General features: G+C 39.0%; 1 protein-coding gene across 7 annotated transcripts in view; it reads right to left on the bottom strand.

Annotated features, from left to right (window-relative positions):
• Window positions 1-27,627, bottom strand: part of cacna1c (calcium channel, voltage-dependent, L type, alpha 1C subunit) — a 218,103-nt gene that overhangs the window by 32,874 nt on the left and 157,602 nt on the right. For 3 of the 7 annotated variants that reach the window (XM_040035291.1, XM_040035293.1, XM_040035294.1), the window contains exons 11-31: window positions 22,091-22,181; window positions 18,665-18,691; window positions 15,346-15,506; window positions 15,128-15,201; window positions 14,888-15,039; window positions 12,869-13,070; window positions 12,549-12,669; window positions 11,423-11,537; window positions 10,768-10,885; window positions 10,604-10,673; window positions 10,295-10,427; window positions 10,026-10,155; window positions 7,901-7,960; window positions 7,511-7,617; window positions 3,446-3,533; window positions 3,231-3,338; window positions 3,088-3,140; window positions 2,852-2,998; window positions 2,110-2,311; window positions 1,347-1,505; window positions 1,152-1,262 (exon numbers count right to left, since the gene is read on the bottom strand). In XM_040035291.1, the coding sequence (XP_039891225.1) occupies window positions 1,152-1,262; window positions 1,347-1,505; window positions 2,110-2,311; window positions 2,852-2,998; window positions 3,088-3,140; window positions 3,231-3,338; window positions 3,446-3,533; window positions 7,511-7,617; window positions 7,901-7,960; window positions 10,026-10,155; window positions 10,295-10,427; window positions 10,604-10,673; window positions 10,768-10,885; window positions 11,423-11,537; window positions 12,549-12,669; window positions 12,869-13,070; window positions 14,888-15,039; window positions 15,128-15,201; window positions 15,346-15,506; window positions 18,665-18,691; window positions 22,091-22,181 (2,429 nt within the window). Of the gene's footprint in view, window positions 1-1,151; window positions 1,263-1,346; window positions 1,506-2,109; window positions 2,312-2,851; window positions 2,999-3,087; window positions 3,141-3,230; window positions 3,339-3,445; window positions 3,534-3,633; window positions 3,700-7,510; window positions 7,618-7,900; window positions 7,961-10,025; window positions 10,156-10,294; window positions 10,428-10,603; window positions 10,674-10,767; window positions 10,886-11,422; window positions 11,538-12,548; window positions 12,670-12,868; window positions 13,071-14,887; window positions 15,040-15,127; window positions 15,202-15,345; window positions 15,507-18,664; window positions 18,692-22,090; window positions 22,182-25,710; window positions 25,780-27,627 lie in introns of all 7 variants that reach the window. The other 4 variants (XM_040035289.1, XM_040035292.1, XM_040035288.1 and 1 more) reach the window with 3 other exon arrangements.

The raw sequence follows: 27,627 nt of genomic DNA, 5'->3' as shown, positions 1-27,627 counted from the left end.
AGCAAAAGCATTAGTGAGCTCCTCCGTCCTGTGCGATGGCTGTTTAAGGCAAAAGTTTATCAAGGCAAGGAAAAGCATACACAACACCATATGTCCTAAGCACTGTTCATTGTGGCTTGGGAATCTGCTGTCATGCTGCACCACAATAAACACAAGAAAGAAAGATGCAAAACAAGTATCAGTTCGTCAGTATTTTATACGTAAAGAGTCACAACTTAACTGGTGATACTTTGATGTTTTTTAAAAAGAGAAACACTGCCTTCATGATCTGGCAGTTCATCTTCCTCACATACATAACGCAGCACAGCACGATGTAAATTCCCAAGTCCTAAAATTCATTGTTCCAAAATCCACTGTTGGCTAAAATACTGCAGAGCATGCATTATGTTACTCAGACAAAATGTTCTAACCGTAGCATTTCAAAAGTCATTACAAGATAACCATCTTGCAACTATTTAAATAAAAAGCACAAACTTTGCAGAGGATTATTGGAAGAAACAACAAAACAAAACAACAGAAGACTTGTAATTTAATTAGTGGTTGGAAAACATTGTGTGCAAAATAGTAGATGGTCTTCATTAATGAGCTCAATTAACTTTTGTAATAACTGGAAAACCTTTGTTCTTTTGATTAGTACAATGCAACAGTAGTCTAATAAAAGTATAATATGAAACTATGTTATTGCTGTTGATTGCGTTCAAGATTCTCCACTAACCCTGCGGTAATAAGAGGGAGCATGCCCATCTGTTACTGTTTAAATAGCTGAAGCACCAGGAAGTTCTTAGATTGGGCACGGCAACAACAGCAGGATAACAAGGGAACAATGGGATTAAGCACATAAACGCTTTCCTCTAATCAAGGTTTAAATCCATCGTATCGTAAGGAAGGAAATGAAAAAGAATTATGAATTTAGAGCACAACAATCCGTCTTCTGCAACGCTGTGACTCAAAAGCCTTTAAAAAAAACTATTAAACTCTTTTTCTTCCGGGCTGCAATGAGCACTGATAGATAGAGCTGTGAGTTTATCTAATTTCATCTAACATTACATTATAAAATGTCTCTTTGTCTGTGCTTTTTCACATTTCTCTAGTCTGTAGTCCTACACAGGTATCACTGTTATTCTAGCCTGCTGTTTGAGTAGTGAACATACCCTGGGTTTGAAGGCGATCAGTTTAAGGATCATCTCAACAGTGAAAAGTCCCGTGAAGAGCATGTTGAGGATGTTCATGGCATCATTGAAATTTTTGGTCTGTCCATGATGCTGCAGGGAAAAAAAACACAAACTCATTACGCAATGTTAGTTCTATGGGAGCTTTTTTTCTAAATGTACACACACATTACTCACCTGCATGGCCAGACAGATGGTGTTGAGAAGGATGAGTGTGAACATCAAATACTCAAAGTAGGTGGAGTTGACCACATACCACACCTTGTACTGGTAAGGGTTCTTGGGGATGTAGCGACGCAGCGGACGAGCCTTTAGAGCGTACTCCACGCACTGACGCTGTGGCATACACACACAAACACAAAGGTGAGCATTTGCCATTTACATGTGTCTGCTGATGTAGTTCCAAAAGTATTCAGCTGTGTGTCTCCCTGTTCCCAGACAGTCATGGAGGAAAAGCTGTAGAAAAGTCTTTTGGCACGCCAGACTACTCTTCTATCCTCTGTCTGCATTTACATGCTCTTTCTGAAACATGGATCATGTCAGAGAACACAGCCGCAGGCCCTTGGCCTCGTTCCTTTTGTAAGGTTTAGTCTCATCTTTTTTGAACTGCTGCAGCTCCTCCTGGCTGGGCTCCTGAAGTGGTTCTGCCCCTAAAACTCATGTTCAGCCTCTTCAGATTCATCCGTGTCAAACCCCCATTGCCTGGCTCTTATTCCTTCTCCCTTGTGGCTCCTAAATGACACAATGACTTTCCCACTCCTGTCAGAACAGTAGAATCACTCCTCTGTACCTTTAAAAAAAATCTCTCTGCTGTATGTCTGCCGTACTACGAGATTTAAAGACAGAAAGTTATCACTATACAAACAAAAAAAAAGAAGCTCCAAAAGTACTAATAATTTTATCGAGTAGTAACTTTACACAAAATATACACGAACACTACCTGGTTTTTGTCCAGCTCGCAGTTCTTATATTCTTGCTCTCCTTGTTCCTGGAATGTGACGATGACGAAACCGACGAAAATGTTCATCATGAAGAAGGCAATGATGATGATGTAGATGATAAAGAAGATGGAAATGACCACGCGGTAGTTGTAAATGGGCCCCACGTCCTCAGCATGAGAGTCAATGGCTCGGTACAGTAACCTGACAAAGAGACGGAAAATGAAATCTGGAATTTAAAAAACAAATCGCATTTATTCCATTGTTTAGTAAGAAGTTTCACAAAGTTCAAAAGAAAACTATTATATTTGAACACTGTGCATGTATTCAAATTGTTATGTATTTAAACAGTCAGTTTAGTCAGTCTGAAAACCCTCTACATGTCATTATTATCACTTTGACCTTCAGATCAATCAGAATTTTGAAAAAGAGGTCAGGGGTCAAATGTGACATAATATTTTAAATCTTTATACGGTACTATCTCTATGTTGACAATAGAAACCACACTTACCACAGCTATAAGGCTTATTGTCAATTTTGGACCAATAAATTACTGAGTTGACCTTGGATGTGGATTGTAAGAATGACCCCACTCGACACTCTTACAAAGTTTTATCTGAATTCAGACACAATGACATGCACACACTCACTTAAACTACAAAATTGGCAGAGGTCATAAAAAAAGGGATCGTAATATATATACATAAAAAAACATCTGCACTGTGTTGTTATATAGACACACACCCTGGCCATCCCTCGAAGGTAGACACGGCAAACAGTGCCATCATGCCTTGTAGAACATCATCAAAGTTAAAGTCACTGTTCTCCCACACTCTTGAGGCTTTGTCAGGCTTCCCCACATCCCCGTCTTTATATGTGATGAAAGAACCTCTGTGGACGCAAACAGACATACACACACATAATGTAGTTAGACTGTAAGAAAAAAGATTAAGATGCCGTCTGCAGGGGGGATCTCTTACCTGCACTCTGCCTGAGTCTGCTTAGAGTTGTCGGTACAGTAGAAGAACTTTCCCTGATTGAAACACGAGACAATTTCTTAGTCAGAATTTAAAAAAGGGTTCAAAAAGTACATTAACTAACTGATCATATTCCCTTTTTTTACCTTAAAGAGTTGCACTCCAATACAGGCGAACATGAACTGGAGTAACGTGGTGACGATGACGATGTTGCCAATAGTCCTGATGGCCACAAACACGCACTGCACTACATGCTGCAAAAAAACCCACCAAATATAAGAGTGAGTGATAAGTCTATGCCTTTTTTTAGAGGACAGATAAGTGTGCATTGTGTGTATTTTTTATGCGTGACTATGTCAACCTTTAGTCCTTTGGCTCTGTTGATGGCCCTCAGTGGTCTAAGCACGCGCAGAACTCTCAGGATTTTTACAACATTAATTGCGCTGGACCTGTAGACACACATTTGATTAAACTACTGACCTGCCAATTTGATTGACCACATCTTACCATCTTAAAAAAATATATTTGTAATGTTGGAACAACACACACCATAAACTGCTTTCAGTAGAGTCTTTACTTTTAAACACAAACTGTGGAGGCTGATGCAACGAAAAGCTAATGAAATGACAAAAAATGGACAAAATACAATGGACAACTGAAATAAAAGTTCACAAGAAATTAAGAAAGATGACAAAAAACAGATACAAAAAGGAATTTAACACAGCCTTGATTTGTTTTTAGGGAAACATAAAATGTAAAACTGAAATTTTGTCACGACTTAGAGTGGAGAGCACCGAGAGGCAGAAGTCGAAGGCAGGAGAAGTAACTGAAAGTGAGCAGTTTATTTGGCTGCTGAAAAATTGTACAAAATACAAAAAAGACCAAACAGGAACACAAGGAGGATGAAAAAACATGTAACACCATGGGAACAAAAGAAGGTAAGAAAACAGACGCCATGACAAACAGAAAGGTCGGAGTATACATACACTGGGAACTGATTACATGATGGCACACAGCTAGGAAGAGGGGAGAGGTGCACCAGTCAGCAACAGGTAAAAACAATGAGGGGAAAAAAATAGAAAGTAAAACTGGATACAGAAGACTAACCTTCCAAGTAGAAGAGTAAAACGAAAAAAACGCCGAGATGTGAAGACAAACACTAAACAAGGTGACAGAAACAGTGGGAACACAAAACAAAGACACCAACACAGACACGAAAAAGGAACTCAAAGAAACAATGGGGGTACTGTGAGCATGAAAAACAGGAACAAAAACCCAAGAACCCAGAACTCAACATCATGCATTTCATCATCTACACCAAACTACTGTTATTATTATTTTGACTAACATCCCATAGCTGTGAAAGCATTCTTCCCAAGAAGACCAACGTGTATTATGTTACTAAATAAATTAATCTTTATGCCTAGCTAGTTGCTGTAATGTTGTTAATGTTATTTATTTTATAAACAGAAACTATTTAGCTATGCACATACTTACTTTTTAGACAGTTTAAAGCAAATTTAATAGACTTTGTTAATGTTACGAGTAGTTCTAGCATCAGTTATCAAGGGGTCACTTTCAAAAGCAGAAAGCATACAGTCACGTCCATAATTTGTCTGACAAAGACACAATTTTTATTTTATTTTTTTTAAAACTTTTTCTAAACTACCATAGTGGGTTTAAATCAAGCTATTAAGATGTGAATAAATTTCCCCTTTCAGCTTTAATTCAAGGTGATTTTACAAAAGTTTGCAATAACATTTCAGTAATTAAAGCCATTGTTTGATACCATTTTCAGAGAATCAAAAGTAATTGGACAATTAAATGACAAAGCACATTTTTAAATATATTTTTAAAGATCAATCTTAAAGAAATATCATCATACATCATGTTCCTTAGTTGTTTTTTGTGGTATTTCAGCCCTTCGCAGTGTTTCTCCTATCTCTCTGATTTTTAAAAAAGTTTATTACCTTAGTTTATTTTGTTTTTAATGAGGGCCTCCTTCAATTGCACTGACATCTCTTTGAGCCTCATATTTAAAAATGCAACATTTTTTGCACTTCAGATATTATGTTTGGGTGTGTCATGAAATAAGAAAGGAACAGGCCATCAATGTTAGTCCACCAATTGTCCAATTGCTTTTGAGCATCTGAAAATAGGAGAGCGTATATGAAAATTGTTGTAATTCCTGAACCGTTCATGCAAAATTTTTGTAAAAGCCCTAAAATTAAAGCTGAAAGTCTGCACTTTAATTGCATCTTGATTGTTTGATTTAAAATCCATTGTAATGGTTCACAGAGGCAAAAGTGCCAAAATTATGTCACTGTCTGACAAATTATGGACCTAACTGTAGCTCCTCAAAAACAGATATTAGTAACAGTGTATCCGTTACATAGTAATGCACATGAAACACATATAATATATGGACAAACACACATAATGAAACAACACGGATGGGCCAACATAAAGACACAGGCAGACATTTACAAGCAAACTACTGTGCTGTAAAAGAGTGTCACTACAAGCCAAAGGTCAAATGGTGTGACCTTTTTCAGGTAGAGCTTTAAAAGAAAGTGATTTACATACTAAGGAAAAAAAAGAATAAAATTAATACCATGACATTTTGAGTAGTACAATAACTGTCTGGAAAGAGCTTTAGCATTAGTCCTTCTCTGATCTGAACCGGGCCTCTCTCAGCGTGATTATTTATACTTGAGCTGAGTTGGTCAAAGTCGCTTCCCTTTATTTAAAAAGCCAGTTTTTCAGATAAACGAAGGAAAAATACAAAAACGCTTTCCACTGTGTGACACAAGTACAAGGAAAAGAAGGTGTTTTCAAAATGTCAACATAAATAGATTTCAAGGAGTGACTTTCTTGATGGGTAAAGTTGTGATTTGGAGGGAAACAATACTCTGTGCTAACTTTGAAACAAAGAGTGAGAAACAAAAGAAAAAAATTACCCGCTGTGCAACGTTTTACAGAGAAATGTGGAAGTTAAAGGCACTTAAAGGTAGCTCGTGTGGAGTAGGATGTTATCAATCGCATATCACAGTCAAACCAACTGCTAGGTTATTCGTGGAAACGTCAAATTATTTTAAAAGGCGATATTTTAACTGTCGGAGTCTGATGACAGGGATGAAGCACGCCATCCACCTGATGAAAAGGACTCTGACTAGCGATAAGAGAGCAAAAATAGATGAGGTCATCAGGTATTGTTTTGCTATAGTTCTGTCTTCTTAGCCGATGTAAGCCATATTTCATGCTGTCACATTATGAGGCTTACTCGGGGTGACAACACAAACAAGCAATCTGTCATATGTACAGTAGGAGTTTTTTTTACATGCTTTTTTATGAGCGTTTTTTTCACAGCTTCTCCACAACTTATACTTAAAATGGGTTCTTATTTTGTAGGAGTAAAAATAAAAAAACTATATCACAGAAGTGGTTTAGTTGATCATAACATCATTGCAGTTCTTTTAACTGTGATAAATAAAGAAAAATCCCACTCACTCGCTACCTTTAACAGGCAAAAACCACTGGATTCTAGCATTAGGGCGTCATTTCTATAACCCAGGAGAGTTGCATTTATCTAGAAATATGAGAACTGAATTTGACCTGCCCCCAAAATCCATGACAAAAAGTGAAAAAAAAGAAGAACAAACTCATTAACATCAATTGGATATGAAATGCGACAAGAGTATTGGAAGACCCAGGATAATTTACTCAATGTAACACTTTTTCTGGGTAGAAACCAATTATGTTGCTGCTTGCAAAAGATGCATTCTGCGGTGGATCTGGCTCAAAAAGAACTGCATGTGTTCATTCGTTACAAGTTCAGTGTTATCCTACTCGACAAAACCATTCAGTGACAGATTTGGTTTTATTTGTTCTTGCTTTGGGTGAGTCTTCGACTAAACTCTCCAAGACTATAGGAATATCAAATCAAAAAAGTGACAGCTTTACACGGTTCAGGTGACGGTCTGTTAAAGGGGTTATAACACGGACTAATATGGACTTACGTCGAGAAGTCTAGTCTATTAAGCATCAGAGACAGAAAGTGCAGTATAGAATATTAAACATCACAGCATTTCAATGAGTTATTTGCTGCAAGAAGAAGAGAACATTTTAATAAACATCACAAAGAGACAGCGGATTAGGAGTAATGAAGTGTGAACTTGTTATGAGAAGACAGAGAAGTGTAAAGCACGGAGCAATTTGCTAATAAAAACGTGTTTTTTTTTCCGACTTAGGCACTTGATTTGTGTCTCACGCAGTAGTCACAATTTGTGTGATTATATACGAGACAATAACACAAATGCGTGTTTAATGATATTTGGAAAATGTTAGTAATATCGGTGAACAAAAGCTTACAACGTGACTGGATCAGGTATAACACATGCACCATAAAACATCGTACTGTACTCACTGTATTCCAGAGGAGATGAGGGACACGCTGACCACCACCAAGTCCAGGATGTTAAAATAGTTTCTACAGAAAGAACCTTTGTGGAGGAAGGCGCCATAGGCTGTCATCTGCAGGGGTCAAAGTTCAGATTATTACCTTTTACCATGAGCAGCAATATTTTAGAAGGGTTTAATGCTAGCTTACTAGAAACAACACTATATTACCACATCTACAGTTTGCCTATCTATACATCTAAATCCAGTAAATAATTTTTGGTAAGCACATGAACCAGCTTGTAATGATTAAATATTATTTGACAGCCAAATGTTAATTTTAGCAAAGAAAAAAAAAAAGAAACTGAATGAACAGTGAATGAATGCTTTAGTGTGCATCACAAACATTAAATACTACCTTAAGAATGATCTCGATGGTGAAGAGTCCAGTAAACACATGATCTGCATAGCCCAGGATCTGAAAATAAATACAACACTGTATTTTAACTGGACTTGGACTACCCCTGCCCAACACGCAAAGGCTTTCTGAATGAACAGAGACCAAAGTTGTTACACTGTTTCATTTGCCATGACAAAGTTCTTAATGAACCAAGATTGTTTAACATTTCACAAAGCAAAGCTGAATGAATTCAGAAATGCTCATGACTCTCTTAAGGCCACAGTATACCCGCTGTAATGGTCGCTTCGCTGACCACTGCAAGTGATTTTAACAGAAACCCGTATTTACACCTGCCGTTACAGTGCAGGAAGGTGCTGCGGTATTCTCCTGAAGGATAGGTGTCACCACTCAGACAGTATCACCACATAAGCACTAATGTAGGAGGAGAAGAAATCAAAACCGGATGTTTTCAAACTGTATATCTGTATGTGTCTGAGCTCCTGTGCTGGAAAATTATTAAAATGCCGCTAAAAAAAACGACACGGCCGCTCAACTCGGCTGCGGTGGCTGTGGCGCAATCCGATTTACAAAAATCCAGAGATGTACGACTAGCCGATGCGCCACCCACGACCCAAACACAGCATTAGAAGGCACTTTTTTTAGGTTCATAGTCTGTACATAAACGATGGCAGTAGCTACTGGGCCTGAAAAGATGGCGAACTCTTGTGCTCATCCATTGTATAGAAGTAAATTTTTATACAGAAGATAAAAAAAAAAAACAAGATAGAAACAGTCAAAAAGCTCATCTAGAGGCTTCAGAACATCAGTCTACAAACCAGTTGGTGATGTCCACTGCCTATATACAATCTATTTGTGCCCCATTAGCAGAAGCACTCTTGAAGACCTAAACTTGGTAAAATGTGTGGTAAAACTTGGCAATGAATGTGTGCTTCTTTTTGGGAAAAAGCAGGACTTACGGTCAGCTGCAGCATAACATAAATGACTCCACAACTTACTGAAATAATGATAATGTTCAGGTCCAAATGAACTAAAATAGAAATGCTGGAAAATCTGAAAAACAGGTTGTTTGATTTCATTACTGTTTCAGACTAAGGTTAATTGGTTTAGACTAATAGAATATATAATAGGATCCTACACCAAAGCCAGGGAAAATATAATAAAACAGATCTTTATTGGCCTCTGAGGAATACGTCTCACTGACTGAGACAGGAAACTGTGCACAAAAACAGATACAGCAGCACACATGGTGTTTACATTAGACTACAGCTCCATTACAGTCATAAACACCACATTAATTTACGAACAACGGGCTGATGTCACACAGCGAGTACAATTGCAGATATATCCTTCGTATACTGCAAAGTAACTGAAAATGTTACGGTTTCACAGCTCGCCTTGAGGCTAAACACGAAGTCTCCGCTGCTGCATACGAATTAAAAGACACAACTTCTTACACATTGTCAAAACAGACTGTGCAAACACTAAAACAGTAAATACATTCATTTCTTGATTAAATGTTGACATTTAGCAAAACAAACACAAAAAACACCCTCATAAATATATTTTCACACTGTATGTGTACAAAATGATACAATAACTACTCATTTTTCTTTTTGGCTGATAAAACAGTTTAAAAGAGAGCAAAGCTTAAGAGGCGTTTCATATCTCCTTAACATGAAGTTAGTAACAGTTACAGTACTCGAGACGAAATCTCATTAAGTGTAACGGGCCACTCACAATAAGCTTTGGTTCCTCTATAGCTATAATCCATTTAGGTCAGAATGAGTGTGCGTGTGGGCATCTAATTATGGCTACTGTGCCTTACTGTACATCCGGCATTGTATGTCTTTATATACTTTATTTATACTGTTATATATGGGTTTTTTTATGCTTACAGGTGGCTGTGGCTCAGGCAGTAGAGCTGGTCGTCCAGTAATCATAAGGTTGTTAGATATACTGCCGAAATACTGCTCTGGATACTGAACCCTGATTTGCCCCAGATTAATTAATTGAAGTGTGAGAGTGTGTGTGAATGTTAGATAAAAGTGCTTAAGTATAGATAAAAGCAGTCTATGAATGCGCTCAAATCGAGTAGACGGGCGTTATATCACTTATATGCTACCTTATTTCTGAAGGAGTCATTTTTGACAGGGTCTTCTGCCGCTAGACTGATGCTGCTGAGCAGGATGAAGAAGAGGATGAGGTTGGTGAAGATGTTGTGGTTGACGACCTTATGGCAGAGAACCCTGAACCTACAAAACAAAGTGCAAGAGAGAAAGAAAGCAAAATGTTTTCATCTAGTCTCTTTAAAGGAAAAGGATGCCAAAACCAATACAGCAGAAGCTGACTGAAATATTGGGCGGAGAAAATGAAGTTGGAGAGGAAGATTACTTGTTGGTGTGGCTGAAGATAAAGAAAGCTCGGGCCTCAGGCATGGGGACAGCCTTCTCCTTCAGCTGAATGTCAGAGAGGGGCCGTGGCCTCGGGCCCACAGGCATCTCTGGCTCATCATCGTCTTCATCTCCTGATTAGGAGGAACGGGAAAGAGGAGAGTAAGATAAAGAAGGAAAGGGGGAAGAAGGAATATAATGTTAGTAACTAACTGTTTTTTATAATAACAAAGACAAAATTCTCAATGAAACCACCTCTTACCTTATACCTATAAGAACACATAATATTTATGGCTGTGGTGTGTGTTACCTATATAATCATTGGCGGGATATGGATTCTTCTCTTCGCTCTCATCCCCACAGCAGTCATCCATGTTAATCTGAAAAGGAGAAGTATGAGATTTCGTTCATTTTTTCTCACTCCTTTGAACACACACACATATTCTTACTGAGTCTTTGTGTGTCTCCATGTACCTTTGTAGCAGTGTTGGTCTCCCCATCAGAAGTAATGGACTTCAGCTCTATTTTCTCCTTCTTCTCTTCCTCCAGAGGCGGCTTCTCATTTTCATGACGCTTCTCTGGACTGCCAAGCCTGGAGAAGGAGAGAGAACAAGAAGATCCTCAACTCTAGCATCTTCCCTTCTCCATACATAAATTAACATCAGAGGGACAACATAAAGACGTGTAATCATAGGGGGTATTTTCTCAGCTGTGAGGAAAATTACAATTTTCTGTTGCACCTTTTCCATAGATTAATACAGATTGCAACTAAGCAGAATACATTTTTATGATTTGTGCTAAAGAACACTTTCTTTCTCAGCTGCACTTTAAACTCAACTTTGATCTTTGCTGGGAATTAATCTTTGCAATGATACTGAAAAAAATAATAAACTGTTGTAGAGAAAAGCCAAATAATATATTTGGATTCTATGTATGAAAAAGCAATTTTAGTGGTTTAATTCAAGCTTCTAGTGTCAGCATCCTTATTCACCTTGAGAAATAATAGGCTAACCAAGATGCTGCAAGCTAATGTTTTCCCTGTGCTGTTTGGATTGGCCGGGTCTCAACATCTCCCTCTATCCCTTTACAATTTTTTCTCTGACTGCCTCCATTCAGTTTACTGCTTTACCTGGCCAGTTTTTTCCTCTCCTTCTCCTCCTCTTCCTCTTTCTGGGCTGATGTCAGGCTCTCGGCGTCTGCCAGATTGTCTACAGCAATGGCCAAGAAGACATTCAGCAGGATATCTGTTCAGAGGGGTGATGTTAAGGATGTTGCTGACCCATCAGATCACAAACAAAGCTGGCTATAAACAGGTGGCAACCCCTGGGGCTAAAAAAGGAAGCCAAAACCTACAGTTCCTGTAATGACCACTTGAGGCTTGGGTTAAAAAGTGAGTTTTGTTTTGTTTTGTTTTTTGTATTTTTTTTTTTTTGCTTTGTTTTATTCTTTGCTTCGAGCCCTGTGTAAAGGAGCTGCATGCTAAAAGATCTTTTGTTAAAAGGGTTGGCGTAATAAGCATATGCTTCAGCCAATACCTTTTGATTAGCCTTGTCTTGTGCTTTCTTGCTTTGTGGTAATCTTTTTTCTTTATTCACTGAGATATTTGAATGCTAATCAATAAATCAAAAAAAATATCAGTTAATGTTCATAGACTGTTATGTTGAAGTGATCAGATAAACAGCATTCAAAACCAATGAATGCAGACTCCAAAGCCAAATGACTAATCCTGCACTGGCTTTGGATTCAACAGGCTAAACTGATGAATAGTAACAATTTAATCTGAAAAACACATTTTTAACTACTCTGTACTTTTAAGTACAGACGCTCAGTGGCCCGCACTAAAATCTTTTAGCTTTAGGGAAAGCATCTGCATGCAAAATGTGTTCTTTTCCCCTGCAACTGCATCTTAACAAGGGGTTAGATATCAGATATGACTCAGTGATTCAAATCACAATCAGCAACACCAGTATCCATTTGATGACAGGATTAAAGAGTGTCAGAAAACAAATTTGACTGTCAGTTACTGGATCTGACTCACCATATTTTTATTTTGAAATTCTACATGTATAAGCATCACGCCCGCGTGTCCTGGATTAGTGGTGTAGCTATTCCATGTATTTGTATTTACATAGCACCGACATCTAAAAGGACCTGACATTATAAAAGAAAGACTCTGCAACAATCTAGAACAACCAAAAGATTCCCTATGAGCAAGTGCTTTGTGACAATGGGGACCTCCTGTTGTGGTAGGATACAGTTTCCGCAGATGAAGAGGATGATGAAGTAGATGCAAACTAGCATGCCAGGAAAAGCTGGACCACCATACGCCATGATACCATCATACATCACAGAGTTCCAGTCCTCTCCGGTCAGGATCTGTAGAGACAGAAGACAGTAAACAAAATCTTATAAAAATTTATTTTCATTTAAAAGAAGCCTCAGCCTCGTGATAGTGACAGATTACATTTAATTAAGCAACATTATAAAATTTACACTTTTTGTATCATTCAAGGACAAATGTAAGGTGACAATGGAGGCCGGACACACTTCACGAGAAAAAGTGGAGCATGATTACCTGAAACACAGTGAGCAGAGACTGGGGGAAGTTGTCAAACGTGCTTCGTCTGGTCTCGTCAAAGTTGAATTTTCCCCCAAACAGCTGCATGCCCAGCAGGGAGAAGATGATGATGAAGAGGAACAGCAGGAGCAGCAGGGAAGCGATGGAGCGGACAGAGTTCAGCAGGGATGCCACCAGGTTGGACAAAGAGTTCCAATATCTAAAGGAAGAGAAATTTAGTTGAAATGGTAGTCTTGTTATAATATATTTGGTAGGTTGACTGTTTTGATTTCTTTATAGTTTAGAAGTGACTAGAAGGGAGTCTGATAGTTTCTGTTTCAGTTTAACAGTGCTGCCGGAGTTTCCTGCTAAGAAGTTTATGTTTTGCCATCCTGGATTCATGATTTAGTGTTTCAGTTGTAGGATTGAACTTTTCAGTGTTTCCTTTATTGTTTTTTCCCCTCTGTTCTGTGTTTCTGTTTTATGTGTTTGCCCTCCAGAGTTCCTTTGTCTCTGTCTTCATGTTAATGTGACCGTCGTATCTCTGTGAGTATTTTGGTTACTCCCTGTTGTTTTTTTATTTTCAAGTGGGTGTTTTTGTGCGTCCTGTGTATGTTTTTCTTCCAATCTGCCTTTCTGCCATTGTCTTTACCTGTGTGTGGGTGTGTTACCCTCCTGTTATTCATTTCCTAATTAGCCCTTTGTGTATAAATAGTCCAGTCTTTGTCACAGTGTGTTCTCTGTGTGTAGCCTTTGCATGTTTTGTTGTGCTGATTTTTTGTTCTTAGACCTTGTTAATTTTTACTCCTGTTTACATATATTGAAAGCTACTATTGAAAACTTTGCTTTGTTATTAAGGTTTCTTTCTGAAATCCTGTATTTGGATCCTCACCCCTATGCTTCCCAAACCTTGACAAGTCTAAAAAGCCAATATACAATCACTGGACTGTATTTGGTACACCTGTTAAACTGATTAATGCAGTGACTTAAGTGACTCTGAATGTGGCATAGTTGTTGGTGTCAGCCTGGTCTGATGAGCTTTGATTTATGGTGCGACATTCAGATGGTCGAGTCAGCATTTGGCATAAACAACATGAAAGCATAGATCCATCCTTCCTTGAATCCAGTCCAATACCTGGCTGTTGTTGCTGTCCATCTCTTTATGACCACAGTGTCTTCTGACGACTGCTTCTAGTAGGATAAGGCGCCACGTCACAAAGCTCAAATCATTTCCCACTGCTTTCCTAATCTTGACAATACGTTAACTGGACTCTATTAGCCTCAAAAGTCACTAAAGCTCAATCCAATAGCGCTCGTTTGGGGTGTGGTGGACGGGATGTGTAGCTGACAAATGCTATCGTGTCAATATGGACCAAAACCTCTGAGGAAGGTTTCCAGCACAGCGCTGAATCTATGCTTTGAAGAATTACAGCAGTTCTCAAGGGAAAACTGCATCCAACCCGTTATAACGAGGTGTACCTAATGAAGCGGTCAATGAGTGTATGTAAACTAGTCACAATAGGAAATTCTCACTAAATGATTACTGTGGCAAAATAAAATCCAAGTTTGTTTGTTGTTTTTGGTAATTGCATCACAGACCTATTGTAACCTGTTAGTTCTTCATCCTCTGTTTCCGCTTTGCTGAATGCAACATTAAGGCTCCACTGGTATAGAAACACTGTAAAACGGGGCAGTGTTAGCTCAGTAGGTAGAGTGGTAGAGTGGTGGCCCCATGATTGGAAGGTTGGGGGTTCGAATCCACTGAACGGCTACCCTGAGGTACCCCTGAGCAAGGTACCGTACCTACACACTGCTCCCTGGGCGCCCATGGCTGCCCACTGCTTCACTGAGTGAATGGGTTAAATGCAGAGAGGAATTTGCCCACGGGGATCAATAAAGTATACATTATTATTATTAAAAAGCTGTTACTTTATGTTCAGTATAGCATTAGGTATCTGGGTGAGTATCTTGCCTGTTGGAGGACTGAAGGAATAACTTCTGCTTATCAAATGCATATGCTTTAAGGTCTACACTAACCTGGTTATTTTGAAGATTCGGAGTAAGCGTACACAACGTAACACAGAGATGCCAAGAGGAGACATGATTTTTGTTTCCACCAGAATGGTTTCAAGGATCCCTCCACATACTACGAAGCTGTCGAACCGATTGAAGAGTGAAACAAAGTAGGCCTGTGAGGAGCAAAACGCAGATGTTAAAGGTAGAAAAAAGGGTAGAATGTGGTCAATGTTAACACAAAACAGTGATACAGTGTCCTACCTGCAGGCCCAGACTGTACATCTTCAACAGCATCTCACCAGTAAAGAGTGCTAGCAAAACCTTATTGGCTATGTCTGGGGAGGGAAATAAAGGGGGAGTAAAATTAGTGTGGGATGAAAATATAATGCCAAAGAAAGTAATTGCACAGAGGTCAATAATTAAGCCCAGATCAGACATATTACTGTTTTGTGTGCATGTGTGTGGGTTGAGCAATGTACCTTGTACATCAGTTAGCCACTGAGGCTGCTGGTGATGTTCAGAGGCAATGGTCAGAGTGTTGAGGAAAACCAGGAAAATGACCAGCCAATAGAAAACTTGTGATTTGACTGCTGCCCGGCATTTCCTTCGACACAGCCTGTTCCACCTCCGAGAGTAGCGGCTGAGAAGGAAGAAGCAGAGATAATAAGTTGGGAAAAGGTGGGAGAGAAAAGAGAGGTAGGAGGATGGGACAGAGAATGGTGGGAAAAGGGAAAGATGAAGGAAGAGAAAAGGACCCACGAGCAATAGGATAAACCAAGAAAAATAATCAAAAGAAAGAAACGAATGGTGAAAAACAAATAGAGGAAGCGGAAGAAGGACAAGAAAGAGTCAATTAGGTTTTCTACAAAACAGTGATGACATCACGCCTCGGTCTGTGGTCGAGGGTTAGTCATCCTCAAAGGCGTTTCACAGAAAGGAGAAACCAGTACAAAGAGCTGTGCTGGAGCATGAGATATGCACCGTTTGAGAAAAAAAAAAAAGAACATTTGCGCTCTAAAAATGATCGAAGGGGCACATTTAAAGTGAAATATGTTGTATTGTGTCTCACAACACAAAGGAAAACAATGCTTTAAAAAGAGAAGTAGCTCATTTTAGGATGCCAACCCCCTTTTTTTTTTAATTTAGTGATTTTAATATCTTACTCTATGCTGTGGTCAGGTCTTTTGCACCTTGAATGCTCTCTCATGTTGGAAATTAAAGTCATTGTTTCTGATAATTGCTAGCGTTAAACTTTGCAGTCACATCTGTGTGAAAAACTCCACTCAAAGGGTGTTTCGACGATCATATACTGATAAGGTGTCGACTGTAATTTCATAATTGTCCTATTCTGGTTAAGTGACATCAAAAACACTAACGAAGAGCAGCTTGTGGTCTTGTTGGCCTACAGGTGGAAACGTAGTGACGCATGAATTTCACTTAAGATTTTCACATAATTTCAATAGCCTAGACACTGATTATATGTTTATGTAATGAATTGCTTTAAAAAAGAACGAGCAATTAATTGTTTTTTTCTCCAAATAAACACTGTAAGCCACTTTGTCATCATTTTGTACACATGTGGGTGTCTTTGCATTATGCGTACTTGACCCATTTGTCAACCGCAGCAAACATGCAAGAGGATTTTTCATCCAATTGTGACTCCTCTAATTCAAACAGATCAACACAGTCCACCAGAGAATCTTCTCCCTCTGCCTATATATGTTGCATCAGTCTTCTGTTTAAATGTGCGTGAGTGCTTTTTATAGTCACTTATGGCACACACTGGCTTCTGCCATGATGCTCACACTGAATTTTACATGAGACACACTCACAACACAAGCAGGCATGCATCGTTACGCTACAGTTTTTTATCGTGTCCGTGACTCCAATTCAAGAAACATTAGTGTTTTTCAAATACTTTGTGTACAGAGGGATAGTTAGTTCGTTGTCCCATCCCCGCTATGGAGATATCAGTGGAAGAATTTGGACCATTTTATGGAATGGTTGGAAATTTTTGAGAATTCCTTGATAATGCTCATTGTTTCAAGTACTGATGAATATGGATTTTGCATGAAAAGTCAAATGTCGTCTGCATAAAGATTAATCTTGAGGTTATTATTAGATGTTGGGATTCAGATGATATTTTTATTTTGACAGATACTGTAGGTGCTATGAGTGGCTCAATTAAAAAAGAAAAAAGAAGACTGATGGTGATGGGCATCTTTGCCTAGTACCCCTGTTTCGTGTGTCATTTTGTGAGATTATTCCATTCGTAGTGCCAGTGGCTAATGGTGTGGCATACAGAAGTTATAGAATGATTCAACAAATCCAAAGTTTACCTTATCAAAAGCTTTTTCTCCATCACTGTAACAACAACTTATTGTTCTCGCAATTAAATTAAATAGTCTAAGTGTATTATTTGAGGAGTAAAGTGGTCCCTCGCTATAACGCAGTTCACCTTTCGCGGCATCGCTGATTCACGGATTTTTTGTGTGTGCAATTTTTCATGGTTTTTGGGGTTATTTTTTTTGGTTTGTTTGTTTTTTGTTTTTTTGACAGCGCATTGTGTTCTGCGTCCTGATGGGCTGTAGACCACTGTCAATCAATCTCGTGTGGGTCTTCTGTACAGTACAGAATGCGTTCAGCTTGTCAAATTGTTTGTACGTTTTCTCCCCAACAAACACAACAATGTCAACGAAATGTTTTGCACCGTCAAAGGCAACCGCGGGTGCCTTTGGTTTCATTCTGTAATACTGGACGTATTTTTCTACGAAGGTTTGAACTTTGAGGGTCTATAAATAAGAGTGAAAAGTGTGAAAATGTTCATGCTTGTCTGAGAACAGTGTGTAAAGTGTGTAGTGAGGGGTTTTACAGCCTCAAAACATCTATATCTATATATATAATTGTAATTATTTAATTGTTAAAAATAAAGTTGGCTACTTCGTGGATTTCACCTATCGCGCGTTATTTTTGGAACGTAACTTCCGCGATAAACAAGGGACCACTGTATTGACCTTTAATGAAGCCAGTGTGGTCTTAATGTATTATGTATGCATTTAATCTAGATACTGAGACATGAGAGGGACAAGAAAAGGACATATTAGGTTTCCATAGAAGTCAAATAGTAAACAAATAGTAAACAGTCAGTATGCAGATTTTGTGGAAGCTGTGATGTGTGTTTTGTTTCTGTAATGAGACATAAAAAAATCATTTGCGCATGTTCCATAATTATTCTCCACAAATGCTTATAAGTGGCGAATCTAACATATTTACTGGCAACTTTTTTGCTTTAAATGTGGTGGTAGGACAGAACGAGGCCGTTTACAGTATTTATGTTAAACTTTATTTGACATACCCCATTTAAGCAACAGTTCACATCACTACCAAGCAAGAAATAATCTATTTTTCTGATTAAACATTACCACCAAAACTTTTGTCTGTTTATCTTCCATTTTCATTCATCTCATTCACTCTATATTTTTCCCCTGTCTGCTACTCTGCAGTCTGATAACTACTATGCTAAGCTTAAATAACCATGGCAACGATCTTCTCATCAAACTCTGCAAGAGAAGAACCGACATATTCGCAACAGTTTCTCCAAAGAGCAAGGCTATGTTTGCCTGTGTTCCTTTTGCACATCTGTACACAAACACCCCCCGACACACACACACACACACACACACACACACACACAGGCACAAACACACAGGCACACAAAAACACCAACGACCAATTAAATAGCATTAGAGACATTAGAGCAGGTGAATTAAGAGACTATGGTAAACAACATGTACTAACCTGAACTTGGATTTGGAGATCCTAATTCTGGAACACAGAAAACAGAATGGATTATACATACACACATAACACACATATAGACAGGTGCACATGAAAGGGGTGATTTGAGAGGGATAAAGGGGAATAGCTTCCCTTATTATCACAAATGTCTTGGCATATGTTTCTTGATCAACCTCAAACATTCCCCGATACGCAAGCACAAAAACTGCTGATTCTCTCCACAGGATGATCAAAGAACATATCTGCTTTTAACAAAAAAAAAAACGGCCTGTCCATTTTTATGCACCCACTGGGAACAGATTTTGGGTACAATATAACAAAATGCACTTTGCCGTTATATTTCCTGCTTTTCTCTTGAACAAATCACCCCCAAACACACATACAGTGGCATCCAGTCAAAAGAAAGCAAACTGCGAGTTTGAATTTCCTTCAATCAATCCTGGTGTGAAAAAGAAACGTCATTTATTATTGTAACAAAATGTCTGTTGATTGTTCACCACTGTAACGGGAAAAAGTACAACATGGATAACTGAGGACAAGAGATTATGGAAGACATTTTGAGAGAAGAGTCCCCATGGTGGAAAAATTTTAATCTAAAAAATAAAACTAACAAAAAAAAAGAATCACTCAATTTATGACTTTAAATATTTAATTTGATCACAAATCTGTGGGGATGCTGAATGACCATGATTAGTTTAACTATATCCACATTTTTAAAAAGATATGAAAATTTTATGGTCCCCATGAAACTTCTCTTGGATTGTTTTCACTGACTACTCTGATGTTGGTAAAAGCAGATAAATTAACCGACGAGCTCACTGACCGAAGCAATGAAATGTTTTCACTGACTGACTGAACAAAAGACTAAAATGACTGACTGACTGGATATGGGAGCTGACAGGACACACATCTCTTGTCTTCATGTGTCCGTCTTGATTACGAGACCAGTGGGTGCTAAAGTAGCTTGTACTGTGAGGAACAGCTCCATGCCGATGTGAAGAAGAACTGACATACTCTGAAGTCTTTCCTCCGGAATACTGGGAGGAATGCTCCATGTCAAATTTGTTGAAATCTCACAGAGAAAGAATAAGGGGCTATATTTCTAGTCCTGACACGGGTACACTACATATCATTCTCTGGATATGTAAATTTAAATTAAACGTTATGAATGGTAACACCAAGGGCATTACTGATCGCCAAGAAAACAACATAATAAAGCAAATATTATGTCATTTATTTCCTAAATATTCTGACCCGTCTAATCCTCAGCATGTCAGCTAATGCGGTTTGGTTAAAACTGCTGGAGTAGCAGAACTCCTGAGCCTATAAATATAGTTTAAAATATATAAACATAGTCCAAGATTAAAAAAAGAAACCAAATCAGCAAATGAAAGTTCAAGCAAGATATAAATGACTTTAGCCACGGCCACTTACACTATGTGGACAAAAGTATTTGGCCACACATCTTAACCTCTGAATTAAAAGCACCTAGCCATGCAGGTTGCCTTTAAAACATTTGTGAAAGAATGGTTGTTCTAAAGAGATCACTGAATTCAACCATGGTACCATGATAGAAAGCCACTGTTGCAACAAGTGAGCTTGTAAAATTTCTTTCTTTCTAGATATTTCACAGTGAACTAAAAGTGGTGTTATTGCAAACTGGGAGAATTTAGAAACTGCAGCCATAAAGCGGCAGACCATGAACGAGTGCGGAGGTGTGTAGTGTGCAAAAGTCACCAACACCCTGCTGACTCAACACTTGCAGAATTCCAAACCTCCTCTGGCATTAAAATCAGTACAGATACTATACACTTGGAGCTTCATGGCATGGATGTCCATAGCCTGTAGTGCCTGGGATGAGGATGTATTGCAATACATCATCTTTATTACACTGACTGGCAACGTGAGTACTTGGAAAAACCGTTACGTAGCCAATAATAATATTTAATTTAAAAAAAAAAACGTAATCCAGAACTGCATGTCCTCAAAGGTTAGTGGTGACTAAAGTGAGGCAACATAGCCAATCAAATAATTGTCTAATTACTCATTTTAGTAAAGGAAAGAGACATCTGTGTTCTCGAACAAAGGAGCAGAACCTTTTTACTACTTTATGACAACAAAGAAAAAGAAACTGTGAAAAAGAAAAAAAGTAATGTCGTGAAATGTAATAGAAAATTAGTTTACTTACAAAATTAATTTGTAAGTATCAAATTGCTGGTTTCCTATTTATTTGGCATTTCATTATTCCATGTTTCATTTCTGGTTCCAGCTTAAGCCTCACATATAACATACCCTTTTATTTTTTCTATTTTAGCCTGACAGATCACAAATAAACACATACAACATAACAAAGATGAAATAACAGATGGACAGTGAGACTACAGATAAACAACAGCGTGCCATCCACGTGTGCCAACTAGCCTTATTGCTCCTGCGGTTGAGAGTGAATCAGTTTAAACTTAAGATTAAAGTTTCTGTGTAATGCATTTCTGCTCGTGAGCAACAGTTTTTTATGCAGGTGTGTTTGCATGTGTGTACTGAAATAAGTCTGCTGGGGTCGCGACCCCTGTGCTGTCTTGTGTCTAAGAAAGAAAGCAACACATTTGTTTGAATAATGTAAAAAATGAAAGCAGAGCGGGAAGCGGGAATGAATGAGTCAGCTGTTTGTGAGCTCCCACAGGGGCGGAAGAAAGCACTTCAACAGCTAACACAGAAAAGTGGGTAGAGAGGGAGAGAACGGAAACTCAGAGAGAGATGAAAGAAAAAATAAAGACGGAATACTATTAGATGTAGTTAGGATGTCTTGCTTTTCAAAATTCATTAGCTCCCAAGCAATGATTGGCTTTGTCCTTGTACCATGTGTAGCAGTTGTGTGCACTCACTACCCAACTAGATAAACTTAAAAACTGTGTTCAAATGATAAACCTCTAGTTCGCAAACTGATAGCAATAGCACATTTATAATTGTGATATGAGGAAAACAACCATAAAACGAGATTAAACTCATTTTTTAACTGGAACTGCGATCTAGCAACTAGTTTTTGCTCCCTCAATTTGCTTGCTTAGCAACAGTTTGCCGAAAGAAAGTGGAAAAAAGGGCAGTTGGCACAGCACTACTAATAAACTAGCAAGTTAAAAAAAAAAAAAAAACACACTTCCAGGAGCAGCTCTGATTAGTTCCCCTTCAGATCTATCCAATTTTACTCTAACAGAACTTTATCCATGTGGAGTATATTGACAGCTTTGTGCTACTGTAGTCTAACAGACTTGTGAGATCAGTAAAGTATACAAGCAATCTGAGGCAATTCTTCCATGCACAATACTGCAGGATGCAATCTGTCCTTAAACCTGACAAAAGATGGGTGAGAAAGCTGAGGAAAAGAAGGAGGAGAAAAGGTGTGTCTGTGAAAGACGGTGAGATACTTACGCCAGCCGGGTACAGCAGGTCTCACCCTCTACGTCTCCCCCGGGGGCGTTGTCTGTGTTGACTGATTCATTCTCGCTGGCTGGCATGCTCACTGAGAGACAGAGATGAGCAGCAGCAGAGAAAGGGAAAAAAATTGACAGATGTGGAGAGAAACAGAAAGAGAGATGAATTAACCAGAAGGAGAAATGGGTCGGACATCATAATTATGCAACGGAAAACACTGTAGAATTTTACAGGTGCAAGACAACACACTTGAGAGCTACAAAGTGCAACCAGTGTTCAGGTAGCGAGGAGCACTGGACACTTGGTTGGTGTTAAACATTTGATCTTTATCGGAGTTATCTTGCACCAGCATACAAGCTAATTAAAACCACTGTTGAAGTATAGGAATGAAAAAGTCAGCATTATTCAATCCTGCTAATTAAGGCACACGGCTACACACATACCCTAGAGTCAATAAAACCATTCCCAAATTTTGCACTGATTGCCCACACTAATTACACACTAAGTTGCCAGTTAGGAATCCTGGGACACAAACCTTGCAACCTTGTTAGTTTGTGGTGCTAAACCAAAGTAATATAATTCCACAGCTTAATGCCTAAAGCTAAAAAGGTAGCACAGACACAACACTTGAGGAAAAAGTTGACTAATTCTAATTTTGCCAATTGCTGCTGTGGTGAATGAAACTAAGCTGAAGCATTAGCATGCTTATTGACATCGCCACAATTTTTGAAATTAGTCAACCATTTCTGTGCTCGATTTTAACTTTTGGGTATTCAACATTGGGGCTATTTAGAAGGATTTCCATTTTCAAGCTGGGGGATTGCTTTACTTTGAGGGGATTAAAACTTGATAAAAATCTATTTGTGATTTCAAGACCCAAAGAGTTGGGGGAAAAAGATGTCTATCTGTAGTCTACAGATGGTGTGTGGGGAGGGGATTGGTCTTTAAAAACAATCAAACTATTAAAAAGAAAAAGTACAGTTTTACTCCTCGCCGCAGTGATAATTTTGCAGATTTGCAAACAGGTGGAAAGCTTTTTCTTTGTTTATATAAATCACAAGTACACTGCAAATGTGGCACTTTGTCCTTAGGCAGGAGTAATATAAATTGGCAGGTAAGGATGGAATAGAAGAAAAAATGAAGGAAAATAGAAAGGCAGGATTGCAGGGCGAAAGTAATGGAGGCACTGAGGGAGGTATGGTTAGCGGGAGAGACGGGGAAAAAAGAATGTGGGGATGGCTGCTGGAGAGATTGATATGAAGTGATACATTGGTTTTTATTGCTTCTGTCAGTCTTTGCCTGCTGGCGGGAATGAGCTGCGTTCCCCTTACTGTCACCTCAAACACTTATTGTAACACCCTCTGGGCACTAGAGCCAGGTACTGCATATGAATATCAATGCCTCTTTTGTTAAAATAAGATATCTTCAGTAAAACCTACTGGTGCAAATGATCTTACAGCATGAAACCAAATAATATGATCAGCACTTAACCACGACCCTCTCAAAAAACCTGCAAACAAACCCCAATTAAAAAAAAAAAAAAAGATATTAATAATGTTATTCTGACTGGGATTATCTTTTTCATTTACTCATTGATTCTGGGCCAAAAAGTCCAGTTACATGTATTCCTGCATTTTGTTGGTCTTTTGTGCAGATTTGCTACTGAAACTTGAGAAATCCACCAGGCGAGGTCATGAAGTCATGTTTAGAAAATTACTCCAAAGTATGTATGTAAGTATGCATTTCAGCCCAGAGAACTGCTGCTGGATATCTCCTCTTTTTCTAACCATTTTCTGTAAACTCTAGTGATGGTTGTGCAGGAAGATACCAGTAAATCAGCAGGTTTCTGAAATACTCAGACTAACCTGTCCAGCACAGAACAACCACTGCATGTTGAAAGTCACATAAATCCCCATTTTTTTTTCCATTCTGATGCTCAGTTTGAACTTTAGCAGGTTGTCTTGATCATGCCCGCATGCTTAAAAGCATTGAGTTGCTGTCTTGTCATTGGCTGATTAGATATGTGTGTACCTACCAGAATGGCCAGTGAGTGTATCTTTCTGAGCCAAAAGAATCTGTTTGCATTATGTAGTTATCCCAAGAGATGGCTTGTAAGCCCAATGATGTGTCAAAGTAAGCTACAGTGAGTGAACAGTGCATTAGGTTACTGTACTTTGACACATGGTTAGGGATGAACGAGTTTAGTGCTGTAGAGATCACGATGGTCTGTCTCAACTTGAATACCTCTGCCATGAACACGCTGTGTGTTTCTTCACCTCGACACGTGCCACCTGCTGCTATGCTACTTAGTTAAAAGCACTCAGGGCCCTCTGGTCTCTCCTGAGGCTAAAAGCCTTTCAAATATAAAAGCAGCCTGGTGCCTTCCCCTCAATGGAGCGCTGAACTAGTTTAATGCCTATTGTTAGAGTAAAACCCCAAAGACCTGAGACACAGAGACAGGGAAGGAGATGAAGAAGGAAAAGGAACATATAGTATTGAAAGGAGGGGCAGAGGAGGGAAGACAGGAAGACAGAAAAGTGATAGAACAGAAAGTGTTGGCATGTGTTGGTGAGCTTGAACATGAACTCACGGCGCTATTTCTGAAAAAAAGCATCCTCCGCAACAATTTGTTTTTATGACAGCGTCTCGTGTTTGTTTTGGTGTTTTTGTCAGCAAACTAAAACAGATTTTATTTCCAGTCACAAAAATGAAAAATATATTTAATTTAAAATGTCGCACAAACCCCCCACAAGACACTGAATTCTACTTTGTATCATTGTCTTAATAATGACAACACAAATCTTTTCATGCAGGCTTTTGGTAATTTGATTTTATAAAAATGTTAAATTTCTCATTTCAAAGCTGTTTCTCCACTGTATTTCATTATTGCAGCTAGCAAGGCTAATAGTGATGCAGGAGGGGGGCGGGGGGACTTTAGGGAAAGGAATCTGAAAAACCAAGGAGAGGACTCTGACATCACTAACAATAGTAAGAACAGTGTTTTTTATGAGTCGTGTGGTACGAAACCATCACTCCAGTTGTTTTCTGTGATGACATCCTCTTGTTATTTTTTCAGACAAGTCAGGCAGATGCAGATCCTTTCCTACAAAAGTTGTTTCATCTCAGCACAGTAATGTTATTTCTCTCCTTGTATCCCTATTCCCTGGACTTTGAGGTTGTTTTTTTTTTTTTTTTTTACATTTTGGATGTACTCAAGTAATTTAAAGGGCCATGAAACACTGTAAAGATTTTAATGTAATAAAGACATGCAATTTTGCCAGCAGCAGGGGTAGTTATCAGGGGGAAAATTCCATGTCTCCACTGTCGGAGGATATTCATATATATGGCCCTCATATTTAATCATCATTCAGTGGTTGGTGCATGAAAAAGGGTAAGGAAGAGAATAAACTACTTTACAGTGTTGAGAGGCAGCTGATCCCCACTCTGGAGGCTGCAGAGAAAGATGCTTACTCCACTGGAGGGGGAGTGGATAAAAAGGGGAGGAAGAGAGGCATCGGAAAGTGGGGAGTATAGGTGAGCAGAGAGGTTGCAATCTGCTTGCATGTCTAGAATCCAGTAAAGCTTTAACTAGTGCTGGACCATGCAGACAGACGCACACGCCTTACGAAGGAAAGCCGCATTTTTCTTCACGGCTCCACGCAGGGACAGAAAATGATGGCTCTTACCTGGGGATAGAGAGCACGGCTCAGCAAGACAGACCAATATACACGCACACACACACAAACACTAACATGAAGCGTTCACACAAGTATGCTCATATATACCAAAATACGCACAAAGAACTATGAATTCTTCTGGAAAAATGGCATTCCCTCTTTGCAGTCACACCTCATTTCATTACTGCAGGTACAGAGTACTAACATTACTGGCATTACTGGCACAAAATCACTCATGTCTGTTTCTCTCCTGTACCGCTTAATCTTTTAATCTCCACATGCTGGGTAAAGGTACATATTTGAACCCAAATCACAATCTTTTCTCAAATCTAGCCAGGTAGCGAATGAAAACAAACGTAAAAAGGCAGGTTAAAAAGAAATGGTGACTGAGAACAAAGTGTATTGAAAAATTTCTGTTGTTTCGCTCCGCATAGTGAGATGCCACAGAGTAGTAGTCTGAACATCTTTCTTTTTCGTCACATCCTCCACAAACTCTTTAGGAGTCTGGTGTGTTTCCAGGACAGATGGGATTGTATCACTCTACTATTAAGGAGGCATCCTAACCAGAAGCCCTGCAGATCAAAAATAATTACAACTGAAAACATTTTAATGTATACATGCCTAATCCTAAACTGGATAGACATCGGAGCACAAGTCAAAGAACAGACACATACATGATCCTAACAGTCAGTGGAATGACTGGACCAGGCATGCATACTGGTCTTGTTTCTCAAGTAGGCTAGAAATTATTTTAACACACACAGGAAGGACAACAAAAGAAGAAGACAGAATGTAAGAACAAGATAGCAATGAAAGCATGCAAGACTGGCACTTCTGCTGTGTGCCTTAAACTACCTGCTTCCATAAAAATCTATCCTCCATTCCATGTGTTCCAAATCAATCCCATATCTTCCAGCTCTCTGTACCTCTTGGCTAGCCCTCCGTTGACCTGGCAGGGTGGTGGGTGACCATTCGGCCAATGCTGTCTGTAGCATTTTGGGTGTGCTGTGGTGGATCGGATTCTCCAGTTTCTGGTTGATTGGGAAGGGTATGATTCCTTCATCCAACAAGTGTTACAGGGTTTGGAAGTTTTGAGTTTTGGCAGTTGAGACTCTTAAGACAAAGACTCTATTGTGGTAAACCCGGGAATTTCTTCTTATACTGTCCAGTGAGGCCAAAAGGGAAAGGCTACCAGTAAATGTAGAGATACTAGTGAGCAGTATTTAACTAAAAGCCATTCCCTGCATGTTTTTGTCAGCCAGTCTTTGTTTTAATCAGGATACACTGTCTCGCTGAGCTATAGTTGACTCTGGAACTAAACAAAGCCTGTTACCAAACCAACTGTTTCCTGCCCAAACGGCCAGGTTGCAAAGCGGGTAGCTGGAGAGATAACCATACCTTCTGTGTATTAGCACCTTTACCACTGTCTATATTGGAAGCAGACAAAAGCAGCATGAACTTCAGAGCAAAATCAACACCTTGATGACTATCAGAGGGCCCCCTGCCCCACAATATACTGAAAGCCAGAGAGTTTGGTTGTCTTCTAGAGACCTCTTAAAATCCACTTCCAAGAAGTTAGGTCCTCTTCCGGGGACACACCAAAAGTGTTTCCAAGCCAACTGAGAGACATAATCTCAGCATGCCTAGCGTGCCCTGGGTCTACCTCTGGGCCTACTCCCATTTGAACATAACTGAAACTGCTCATCTAGAAATCATCCTAGTAGAACTATATCACACCATATCAAATGGCTTCTTTCAATATGAAGTGCCCAATGTATAGCAGCCAGTGTGGCAAAGGACCTCTTCCTGTCTCAAAGGCTGTGACCAGACACCTTTCAGAGAGGTCATTTCTGCCAC

The sequence above is a fragment of the Simochromis diagramma genome, unplaced genomic scaffold (genome assembly GCF_900408965.1).
Source record: "Simochromis diagramma unplaced genomic scaffold, fSimDia1.1 OVJJ01000816.1, whole genome shotgun sequence".
Classification (NCBI taxonomy): Eukaryota; Metazoa; Chordata; class Actinopteri; order Cichliformes; family Cichlidae; genus Simochromis; species Simochromis diagramma.
The sequence above is the reverse complement of the archived record's forward strand: the minus strand, read 5'-3'. Positions and strand labels throughout refer to the sequence as shown.